The 12,914-nt window shown below is 31.0% G+C and overlaps 1 protein-coding gene and 1 pseudogene across 1 annotated transcript; one reads left to right on the top strand and one right to left on the bottom strand.

The window, feature by feature from the left end:
- The first annotated feature begins 393 nt into the window (after positions 1 to 393).
- Positions 394 to 3,975, top strand: LOC105781729 (uncharacterized; annotated as a pseudogene).
- A 713-nt stretch (positions 3,976 to 4,688) lies between these two features.
- On the bottom strand, positions 4,689 to 8,477 carry LOC105782132 (organelle RRM domain-containing protein 1, chloroplastic). Its single transcript, XM_012606647.2, has 7 exons — positions 8,469 to 8,477; positions 6,184 to 6,578; positions 6,006 to 6,103; positions 5,628 to 5,693; positions 5,401 to 5,548; positions 5,216 to 5,319; positions 4,689 to 5,128 (listed from the first exon to the last, which is right to left on the bottom strand). The coding sequence occupies exons 1-7, from the start codon at positions 8,475 to 8,477 to the stop codon at positions 4,872 to 4,874; spliced, it is 1,077 nt and encodes a 358-aa protein (XP_012462101.2). The 3' UTR covers positions 4,689 to 4,871.
- Positions 8,478 to 12,914: the final 4,437 nt, after the last annotated feature.

Here is a 12,914-nt window from a genome sequence, read left to right as displayed (position 1 = left end):
CAATTTAGTCCTTTTTTGTTCAATTAATTATCAGAACTTTAAAATTTCTTAACGAAACTTTAATACTAACTTTTTAACACTACATAAGTATTTATAAAAATATTTATGGCTCGGTTTAAAATCTCCGAGGTCTCTATACCTCATTTTTTATTCTAATTATTTTAATATTTATTTTTAGTGTACTATTCACTATTTCAAAAATTTCTCTAACTTCACATTTAACTTATACTCACTAAATTAATAATATTTTCTACCAATTTGTCGAATTTAGTGATCTTGAATCACCGTTCCGACACCTCTGAAAACTCAGGCCATTACATTTTTTCCTCGTCGGATTTGTGGTCTCAAAACCACTGTTCCGACTAGACCCAAAATCGGATTGTTACAGCGGTGATGGCAGAGGGCAGGTGAGCGGTGATGGGACGTGCGGCGCCTACTGGTCAGAGGACCCTAGGTGCGGTGGCTAGGTTTAGGAGCTAGGGTTTTTTCAATTTTTTTTTTGTTTCTAGGTATTGTGCTAGTTTTTTTTTTCTGATTTGGGCTTGTATTTGTTGGGTCAATTTGGGCTCCGGGTTTGGGTTTAATTGGGTTTTGGGCTGGGGAAATATTGGGCTGTACAGCTTCGATCCACTCTACTGCAACTTTAGAGATAAAAAAACTTGTAGTTTTAACCTATTTCGCTGCAACTTTAGGGAGATGAGAGTTGTGGTTTTAGTCTGCTCCACCGTAACGTCAAGGAGATAAGACCTGCTATGGTAGATTTAATCCGACCTACTGTAACTTCAAAGGTACAAGATTTGTCGCTTCAATCTGCTCCACTATAACTTCAAGGAGATGAGATTTGTAACTTCAATCTGCTCCACTGCAACTTCAGGGAGATAAGACTTAGCTTTGGTAGATTATAAAATATTTTGGTTATTCAATTTTAAAAAATTATAAAATGTTCATTTAACTATTCAGAAGTTTTTATTTAAGTCATTAGACGGTTAAAATTATTGTTGTATAACCTTTTATGCTCTCATCATCGAGATCAATCAAAAGTTCTAATTCATTTTATTTTCATAGTTCTTTTTATTTTCATAAAAATAATTTTAAACATCATGAACTTATGAACCAAAATTCAAACGGTTTTCTTATTCGATCTCTAACACTAGGCATTAAATCGACTTAAAACTAATGTATGTTTTTCTACTAGTTGATGGGTACTGATTGCGCGAATCATCGCTTGAAACTCGTTAGCCAAACTTTAAAAAAGAAAAAACTCAATAACCTAATGACTTAAATAAAAACTTTTGAATAATCCAATCATGGGCGAAGGAAAAAAAATAGGGAGCCAAAATTAAATTATAATTTTTACGATAGTAAAAATATAATTTTACCATTTAAATAGCCTATATTTTTATAAATTCTAAAAGATTAAATAAATATTTTATCATTTTTAGGAGGGCCAAAGTGCAATTTTATATTTCCTAATTTAAAATTTTAAAAAATTCAAATGGCCTAAATGGTCTTTTTTTCATTTTAGGGAGGGGTGAGGCCCCTGCCAGCCCCCTGAATTCGCCTCTAAATTAAATAACTACAATATAAATTTACTAAGTTCAGTTACCTTAAATATAATTTAACCTAATGTTATATGTGTTTGAGTTTAAATGGAGAGACAATGAGATGATAATTAAAAAATTAAAATTATCATTAAAGATATTAAAATAAATTTATAAATAATCAGTAATTATGTTTTAACTAATAAAATATTTTAAGTAATAATCACATTAACACAATTAGAAATTTATTAATTATATCCCTATCTATTTTCTATTATTTATTATGTATTTATTAAATTGTTTTCAAAATCAAAATTATATATTTTATATAATAACAACAATAAATAAGAAAGGTGATTAGAGTTTCTATTCACCTAAATAACACCAATTAATAATTCAAATAATAATAACATAAATTATATGTACATACATGATTGTTGTATATTTTATAAATATTATAAAACTTTAATAATATATATTTTATTTGAAAAATACTTTATATAATATATAATTCATTGTATTCAACATTTACATCCACCGATGTATTCCTTAAAAGAGACAAATTCCTTTAGTGGAATAATACCTTTTGTTGAAGGTTCGAGACTTAACCTCTCTCAAAAATTATAATTTTCTTTAATTTTTTGATGTTGTTGCATTGTATCTATTGTTTCTGTAGTACATGGAACTGGAAGGGCTCTTCTACTCGCTATCAGTGTTCTGGGAGTAGCGGTCCTGCCTTGGTTTTAGTACATGGTTTTGGACCAAACAGGTCTGCATAGTTGAATTTTTCTTCTCATTAGCAAACAAGTGATTGGTTTCTGTGAATTGCAACATTGCCCAATATAGTTCAGCTTTTTGTATTTTCATATTGTCCATTGCATGCATGTGCAGTTTGTATATGCATGTTTCAGATGTGTATCAATTATTACTCGTTTCAAAGGTTTCCTTTAAATAACTTGGTTCCATGCGTTCATGCTTAATTGTCAGTTCTTCTAATGTCTTGCTTAGTACAGTAATCATTGGAGGAAAAATATTCCTGTTCTAGCAAAATCACACAGGGTATATGCAATTGATCTTATTGGCTACGGATACTCGGACAAACCGAATCCTCGTGAAGTTGGGGACTCATTCTATATATTTGAGACTTGGGGTTCTCAACTGAATGATTTTTGTAGCAGTGTGGTTAAAGATAAAGCTTTCTTTATTTGTAACTCTATTGGAGGTTATGTCCCTTATCAGTGTTTTAATTCATTTTATGCTTGATGCTTAAGTTATGTTTGTATAATAATGGGTGTCATCATGTAGGACTGGTTGGCCTTCAAGCTGCAGTAGCAAAGCCGGAGATCTGTAGGGGTTTATTCCTATTAAATATATCTCTGCGCATGCTTCATGTCAAAAAGCAACCATGGTTTGGAAGACCTTTCATTGCGTCATTTCAGAGTTTGCTTGGGTAAAAAAACGATATGGAACCATTTTTATTTTTACATTCTAGTTTAGAAATGTTGCACTAGCCATATCGATTTTTCAGGAAGTAATGATATCTTGGCAGGAACACTGCAGTCGGCAACTTTTCTTCGGATCCGTTGCCACACCGGAGTCTGTTAGAAGTATTCTTTGTCAGGTAGTATCCTATGATGACTTTTGTAAGAAATGAATCAATCTTTGCTTGATTGCTTCTGGTGTTTCATTTCAGTGTTACCATGACACCTCTCAAGTGACCGAAGAACTAGTTCAGATTATCCTACATCCAGGACTTGAGCCTGGTGCTGTTGATGTTTTTCTTGAGTTCATATGCTACACAGGTGGTCCCCTGCCCGAGGAATTACTTCCGTAGGTTGAAGTAAGTTTCTTAAACTGATTTCTCGTATGCCGTCTTCTTTTCCCTTCAGTTTCCATGTTAGTTTATGTTGCTTGTTTCTCTCTTTTTGCAGTGTCCTGTCTTGATAGCATGGGGTGACAAGGATCCATGGGAAAGCATCGAACTCGGAAGAGCCTACGGGGATTTTTGATACTGTAGAAGACTTTGTCGTCCTCCCCAATGTTGGCCACTGCCCTTAGGTTTGCTCTCTCATGAAACTGTGGTTCGGCAGGTTTTTCTGCTAACAAAGATGATAATTCATTGCTGTATTAGTAATGTGCATGCAGGATGAAGCTCCACATCTTGTGAATCCACTTGCAGAATCATTCGTGTCTCACCATTCTAAATCTCCGGCTAATGCTTCCACAACCATTTGAACCGATGGTGGAGCTTTTGTTGCTGCTCCTTTATCCATTATAGACATATCACAATGTTCCTTTGCAAAGGCTATGTAAGCTCCCACAGTGTACATAATTTATATAGCATGTGGAAAAGCAACCCAAAGTTCTCTTTACGAGTTCCTTTTACATGTATCATAATGTTGCATTTCAATGCCTGACCAAATGTATTCAAATAGTTAAGCAAATTTTGTACATTTTTTTAAAAATGTGTATAGGGGATCTGGTTTTTTAAAAGAATGATAAAGCAAGTCCTATATCTTCTTTTCTACTCACACCAAAGAATGAACTGACAGATGAACTCAGGGTTCTCATTTCATCAGTTACTCCCAATCACAGAAGTGGAGTTTTGCGGGTTTTTCTTCGAATAACCAATCCGGGATCTGTTAGGCTGCTCCTGTAGTCCACTTGCATGTGGATTCTCTTTTAGAGTTAACCCTTTGAAGAATCAACCATAACTTCATAAGGCTTCCGCCCTATCTGTATAGTGGATAAATATTAATTCAGTAACATTTCGAATACTGAGAATCTCAGAACAACTGGATCAATTATGCTAATTCCATGAAAGCATCTTCGCTGTGTTCTCATTTAGCTTTGAACATCGATTGCATGAGGAAAAAAAAAACTATAACTTGATTTATGTATATGGAAGTGCATGCTGAAGCCGCAGCTGAATAAATTATTGCTATTAGTTAAGCATGCTATCAGTGGTACAAAAATAATATCCAAAATTTTGTGCACCTCCGCGGAAATTAATGTTAAGGACACCGGGTTGGTTATTCTAGTAGTAAGGCCTGTTCACTGGTCCGGCGGGAATAATTCAGAAATTAAAACATAAATTACCAATAATTTAGACTACAATGAGATAATGATTAAAGATATTAGAATAAATTTATAAATAATCAAAATTATATATTTTAAATAATAACAACAAGTATTCATTAGGAATGGAGATTACACGAATTAATAATTCAAATAATTATGACTCTTCTAATATCGAAGAAATAGAATAGTTTTCGAAATTAAAATAAATAAAGAGATTTATGAATCCACCAAATCGGAAAAGATCTGGTCCTAGCCCTCGGTTTCGGTTTCGTCCATTTTACGAGTATAAATATCGTTTAATATCTGGTGCATCACCAAATCTAGTAATCGCAACAGTCTCCTCTCCTCTCTTGCTAGCAATTTCTCAAAGGTTGGTCCAACATAAAGGAATTCCTTAAAGGTTGGTCCAGCATCAAGGAATTCCCATGATAATAATTCCTTAGTTTCAAGATATGCGTCATTTTCGGCCTCTGAAACCCGATCAACACGTTTTACAAGAGGAAACCCTAGACAAACATAACGCCAATTCTAAACACTGAACTCTAATAAATGAGAACAACATGTAAACCCTAATAAATGAGAAATGCAATTACCTTCAAGTTCATAAGCCATCTCCTTAGACATAACAGCACAAAACCCAGTATACCTCGTTAGTCTACCCCCATCGGCGTATATTCTCCTTTTCGCTTCCTCTTCACTACAAACAGAAAAAGATAAATAAAACCCAATTCTCAAATTCCCGGAAAAAAAAAAACCCAAAATTGAAGGAATCAAAAACCTGCCGACTAAACAAGAGAGGAATTTAACATAGAAATTGATATTTCTCGGGGATTCGAATTTGATAACCCAAAGATCATAATCAGCACTTTCTCCAACTCCGTGCTGCGGGGGTCTATGAATCACATTCCCATCAACAAACAAATCCCCTGAGAAAAAAGAGATAAATTTGTTGACAATGGGAACTTCAATGGCTATAAGCAACAAGCTTATCTTTAAACTACCCACCTCCATAATAACTATCTTGACCATAGATAAAATCATCTGATAAAACCCAGCGTACACGAGGTAACTCTGTAAAAACATAATGCCCATTGATTTTAGAACAAAGCGGATGCCTCATCAATTGTAAGTACAAAAACACTCACAAAAGCAATTGGGAAAAACCGTTTAAACCCTAATAAATTAGTATAGAAAGCAATCACGTCGGGAGGTTTAAAACCCTAAAACAGCCAACAACACATCACACACAATGAAAACCAATGTTAATTCTTTTTTCTTTCTGAAAACCCATTGTTTCAAAAAACCCATTTCTTGTTCCAATTACATTAGAAAAACGGAAAACCATGTAAACCCTAAACCGTAGTAAATGGGAAATGAAATTACCTCCAAGTTTTTTGACCAAATCCTTAGAAAAAAGAGCACGAAACCCAGTATACCTCGTTGTACAGACAGAGTATATTCTCTTTCTCGCTTCCTCTTCACTACAAGATCAGAACAAACAAAAAAGAAAAATAAAACCCAAATTTAATGAAATCTGAAGGAATAATTATAATTTAAAAACCTGCCGACAACAGAAGCGAGAGTTTTAACATAGGTATCGATCATTTCTTCTTCCAAAGGTTTTGGGCGTTCTGGGAATTCCAAAATGATAAGCCAATGTTCGTCACCACGGCCATATAGGACAACCGCTGGTAATCGGGAAGGGTCGCGAAAAGGCAAGTAGCCGGACCCGTATGTCTTGGTTCGGGTCAGGATTCTGGTTGCATCGGGGATAAATATTGGGGTTTTGTTGAGGAGAGCAACAGTGAGGCGAGAACGGGAAGGAACGGAAGAAGAAGAAGAAGAAGTGAGGGCGCGGCTTAAAAGGGTTGATAGAGATCGTATCGTCGGGCATTGAGGCAAGCCATGTTCCGGCAACGCAGGTTCTCTCTGATAATAAGCTTTGGTTCTTCCACACTACTAGATAGTTCACCGATTTATTATTAGAAAAGACAGAAATTCTGTGAATATCAAATCATATCTTTTCTTTTTAAAAATTTGTATTAATGTTTATATCAAGATTTAATTCCTGAAATTTAAATCTTTTAACTTTATCCTTTTACATAATCTTTTAATAAATATATTTATTTTTTAAATAATTATTTTGTCGTAATCTAATCATAATTGACTTATTTAATGTGTTTAATAATTTAGGATAAAATCTTCAAGATATATTTATCACTAGAGGTGATCATGGGTTGGGCGGCCCGGCCTGACTCGATGGTCCGCCCGAAATATGGGAAGGTTCGGGTAAAAATATAGACCCAAAATATGAGTTTGGGCAAAAAAAGATGTCCGTTTAGAAAACAGGCCGGGCCTCGGGCAAAATTTTTTTGGCCTAGGCCCGGCCCGAATATACAATAAATATATTTTTTTAATTTTTAAAATTTTAAAATATTTTTAAAATACTTTTTTTATTTTTTACTTTTAAAATACAATTTTTGTGTTTATTAAAAAATGGGTCGGGCCAGGCTCGGACTTAGGAATTTTTTCTCGGGTCGAGCTTGGACAAAATTTTAAGCCCATATTTCTAGTCGGGCAGGGCTCGGGCCTAGGACGCGGGCTGAAATTTTTTTCTGGGTCCGACGCGGCCCATGATCACCTCTATTTATCACTTGATAATTTTTATTTCTCTTTTAAAATCACACCATTTATTAAATATTTTACACTTGTTGATTGATTTTCAAATTCTATTATTTGATATTTATATTTAACAATACTATTTATTTTAAATAATTTAAATTACATTCAAAGTCATTAAAATATTTATTTAATTATTTGAAAGTTTTATTTAAGTCATTAGACCGTTAAAATCATTGTTGTATGGCCCTTTTATTCTCATCACCTAAACTTGATTCATTTTTCCATAAAACACTTTGAACAAATTTACCGTAAAATGAATAAAAAATTAATATTTGTTAACTTTGTTAATATGGTATATTAAAAATATTTTATAATATTTTATAATTTTTAAAAATATTTTTATAATTTTTATGAAGTTTTAAATTTAAAAAAATAAAAAATTTAACCCAAAATTAAAAATTGATAAGTTTTAATAGAAACTACTGACAAATTAAAAATTTTAAATTGATAAGTTTTAACTCAAACTCTATGCAAGTATTAGGACCAACAATAGAATTTAACCAAAAAAACAACCCCTTGTGTAGTGCTCATTCATCAAAAAGGTGCTCTAAAGATGACATGCTACCTAAAAGGCTTTGGCCGAAGTTTGTTGGAAGATTGGGACCCACTATGACGGTTATCGCAAATCTTCAAATTTTTGATGTATTTGTGTCTGCGCCCATGCATGCACCCCAAGGGGAGAGAGAAGGTTCATTAAGGGGCCAATAGCGAACAATAATTCAAATAACTCAATTACTATTATTATATCTAATTACGGTGGAACAAATTTTAATTTAATTCGAAAAAACGAAAAGAAATTTAAATTTTGAGTTAACAAAATCAAGTTATTCAAATTATTTGAGTCAACTCGAATAAGAAATTTTAGATTTCGAGTTCGAGTCGAGTTAAATTTTTACAATTTGAATAACTCAAATAATTCGAATAACAGATTAGTATAAATACTGTTTGGTCCCTATCAAATTTAAAAATGAGCAAGTTGGTCTCTTTTAACAAAAAATTACAAAAATACGTGTTTTGGACCTCGAGGGTTCATTATAGGAACTTAATAATTAAATTATACTATTTATGTTATTGATTTGTGAATTATTAGTAAATTGTTCGATATGTCCGGTAATGCTCCGTAACCCTGTTTCGACGACGGTTTAGGGTTAGGGGGTGTTACACCTGAGACATATTGGGAGAACTTCCAACTTTTTTTTTAATGATAATTTTAAATTTGAAAGAGAACTAATTAAGTCAATATTTTTACTATTTGTGCTTGCATCCTATATATATCCATCTCATTGTTTTACACTTGTTGATTGATTTTCAAATTCTATTATTTGATATTTATATTTAACAAATACTATTTATTTTAAATAATTTAAACTACATGTCATTAAAATGCTTATTTAATTATTTGAAAGTTTTTATTTAAGTCATTAGACTGTTAAAATCATTGTTGTAAGGCCTTTTTTATTCTCATCACCTAAACTTAATTCATTTTTTTCATAAAACAGCTTTGAACAAATTTATAACCTAAAATCTAAATTGTTTTCTTATGCAATCTCTAACATTAGCCATCATATCAATTTGGATCTAAAATATATTTTTCTACTAGTTAATGGGTACTGATCAACCGTACCGATCGTTGAATCACCGTTTGAAGCTCATTAGCCAAACTTTAAAAAAGAAAAAACTTACTATCCTACTGACTGAAACATAAACTTTAAAAAATTACAAAATATAATTTAATTATTCAAAAGGTTTTTTTAAGTCATTGAGTTGTTAAAATCATTGGTGTACGGTCTTTTTTGTTCTCATCGCCTACACCAATCGAAACCTCTAATTCGTTTTCTTTTCTATAGTTTTTTTTTAGAAAATAACTTTGAACATCATAAATCTATGAACCAAGACCCAAACAATTTTCTTATCCTATCTCTAATCATCAGATCGACTTGGATCTAAGATATATTTTTCTACTAGTTGATGAATATTGATCAACCGTACTAATCGTTGAATCACCACTTGAAACTCATTAGCGAAAATTTAAAATTGTCATAAAAGATATTAAAATAAATTTATAAATAGTCAATAATATTCTATATCATACAATAACTAACAAAATATTTTTATAGAACTACTTGAGTTTTATTATGTATTTATTAAATTATTATCAAAATAAAAATTATATAATTTATATAATAACAACAAATATTTATTAGGAATGGTGATTAGGGTTTTTGTTGACCTAAATAACATGAATTAATAAACGAACATAAATATTGGAAAAGATCTAGTCCTGTACCCACGAAATCTAGTAATCGTGACAGTTTGGCCACCATTGTTGGTTTGGGTATTTCTTCCAAATTACGAATCGGAAAAGATCTAATCATGCCTGACTTTAGTTTTGCCACTGATGTCGGCTTCGGTTTCTTCCAATTTACGAATATAAATATCGGTAAGTATCTAGTCCAACACGAAATCTAGTAATCACGATAGTCTCCCAAACTCTGGTTGTTGCATTCTCGATAAAGTTCGTCTAAGGACGACTTCCCCACGGATAATTTATGAATATGATAATGTATGGTTTAAGACAATATGATCGGAGAAATATGCAAATAGGTTTATATGGTCAATTAGGTAAGATTGGCTTGAGTTGGACACATTTTGATATGTATATGTATGTGTGGCTTAATATGTTTGTGGTGTTTAATGTGGTTGAGTAACAGATAATTTATGAATATGATAATGTATGGTTTAAGATAATATGATCGGAGAAATATGCAAATAGGTTTATATGGTCAATTAGGTAAGATTGGCTTGAGTTGGACACATTTTGATATGTATATGTATGTGTGGCTTAATATGTTTGTGGTGTTTAATGTGGTTGAGTAACAGATAATTTATGAATATGATAATGTATGGTTTAAGATAATATGATCGGAGAAATATGCAAATAGGTTTATATGGTCAATTAGGTAAGATTGGCTTGAGTTGGACATATTTTGATATGTATATGTATGTGTGGCTTAATATGTTTGTGGTGTTTAATGCGGTTGAGTAACGAATACTTTATGAATATGATAATGTATGGTTTGAGATAATATGATCGGAGAAATATGCAAATAGGTTTATATGGTCAATTAGGTAAGATTAATTACTTGGATATATGGGGTATTATGATATGTGTCAAACTAGGTTTCGGCTTGATTGAAATGTCTTGTGTTACCTTGTGAATGTATTTAAGTATTGATGTAGGTGGAAGTCAAATTGGGTGAGAAATGTGGCTTAGAAAATAGCCTATTTTCGTCCACACGGGCAGAGATACAGGCGTGTGTCTTCTGCACATTGGAAAAATTTTGATATTTTGCGAAAAATTCTCTGAGTACCCAGTTTAGTCCCGACTTGTTTCTATTGCATATTTTGGACCTCGATGGCTCATATAAGGAACAATGTGAATTGATTATGGTTGATTTTTTTATATGAAATTATGAATGTATAATGATATAAAATTTTCTATATTTAATTTATAAATTCCGTAATCAACCCACATCAGTATCAGATAATGAAGAACAAGGATAAATTAACTAAAGTTCTTTGGATTTGCTGCTTCAAGCCAATGTTGCAATGCAAGCTTTTGAGTCTTTTTTGTTCTTCGATAAACCTTTACCAATTTTAACAGCTTTGGTTCTTGCCGATGACTAACGCCAAAATAACATAAGTATCACATTAAAATATATATATCAAATTTGGATACCTAATAACATATTAAACCGATAATGATTAATTAATTAATTAATTAAATTGAAAAAAAATAAAAAAGCATACTTTTTACAAAATAAGTTTAATTAATTAAAATTTAATATTTATTGTCTCTTTTAGCCACTTGAATTCTTTTAATTAATTAAATTTCAATAGTTTTAGTAATTTTATTTTTAAAATGTGTTTAACAATTTTGGATAATTCTTTTATTAAATCTTTTAATAAGATGGCTTAAGGGTGTAAAATCCTTCAAACTTAAAAAAGCAATTAAACTCTTAATTTTTTTACTCAATTGGGTACTTGAACTTTCAAAATGCATTAAAAGGCCCTCAAACTTTTTCAAAAAAAGCAATTAAGACTTTGATTTTGTTTTCACTCAATTAGGTGCTTAAACTATAAAATGCATAAAAAGATTCGATTAAATTTTTGTATAATTGAATTTATGATTTATTTTAAAAGTAAAAAAATTATTAGTAATTATTTTTGTGTGTGTTTCTATAGCTTTTAGCTTGAAGTAAAGAGTGTATATAGATATAGCTAGAGGTGATCATGGGTCGGGCCGGGTCCAAAAAAATTTTAGGCCCGTTTTCTAGGCCCAGACCTAGCATGGCCCAAAAAATGGGCCTAAAAATTTGTCCAAGCCCGGCCCGAAAGAAAATTGCTAAGCCCAAGTCCGGCCCATATTAAATTTTACAACACCAAAATAGCATCAAAAACCTGCAAAATATAGTCAACCAACCAGAATATCTATACATTAACCAATCAACATATTTAATTTTATAACAAACTATAAATTGTAAGCTAAATTAAATTTTCAACAATTAGAAAGGAAGGTAACCTAAAAAGCAATCGAAAAAACATGAAAGTTAAAAAGTATATTTGATTAAAATTAAAAAATATATATTTAATATATAATTACGGCGGGCCAAGCCGGGCCAAAAAATTTTAAATATGTTCTTATTTTTTATCTAAACTCAATAAAATCCACAAAATTAAAATTTAAACCTTTAACTTTATCATTTTACATAGTTTCTTTAATAAATATATTTATTTTTAAATAATATAATTATTATTTATTAAAGTACTAAATTTTGACATGCATGAACAGCCCGATAATTATTTATGGTAGTCTAATAATTATTTACTTTAGGTTTATGATGTATCTATTTGATTATTATCAAAATCAAAATTTTATATTTCATGTAATAACACAATTCAAATTTTATTATTCTTCAACCCTTCTTTGATATTGTATAAATAACATATTTTTAAAATTAAAAAAAATCAATAATGAGATTTATGAATCCACCAAATATGTTTTAACCGAGACTTATTACAGCAAACCAGTCATCATTACCCTTCAGTCTAATAGAGTTCCTGAAACTTCACTTTTATAAGATAATGTCGATAAGATCACGTCGTTTACATTAGTTTTTGTTAAAAGTCAATGTAACCTCTAAATAAAAGTCAAACTTAACTTTTAAGAGATGATTTTTTTGAAATATTCTAGAATATAAAATAGAAAAAAAGATATCACCTAGAAGACTAGATATTGTATATAAACATTGTAGTTATTAGATATTTGTGAAATTAATGGTAAGGATGTTGATATGTGTCAACAATCCAACAATCATTAAATTCTATAAATAGGGTAGGAGCTTTCATTTTGTTTTTGTGTGTGTCTAATTGTAAGTGTATTGTGCATTACTAAAAATGTTCTTTTCTCTTGTAATGGTAAGTCTTGGTTACAGAGATGTCCATCTTGTAATGGTAAGTCTTGGTTACAGAAATTTACATTAAATTTCAATAGTTTTAGTAATTTTATTTTTAAAATGTGTTTAACAATTTTGGATAATTCTTTTATTA

Source organism: Gossypium raimondii, chromosome 13, assembly GCF_025698545.1.
Source record: "Gossypium raimondii isolate GPD5lz chromosome 13, ASM2569854v1, whole genome shotgun sequence".
Classification (NCBI taxonomy): domain Eukaryota; kingdom Viridiplantae; phylum Streptophyta; class Magnoliopsida; order Malvales; family Malvaceae; genus Gossypium; species Gossypium raimondii.
This window is presented reverse-complemented; position numbering and strand designations above follow the sequence as displayed.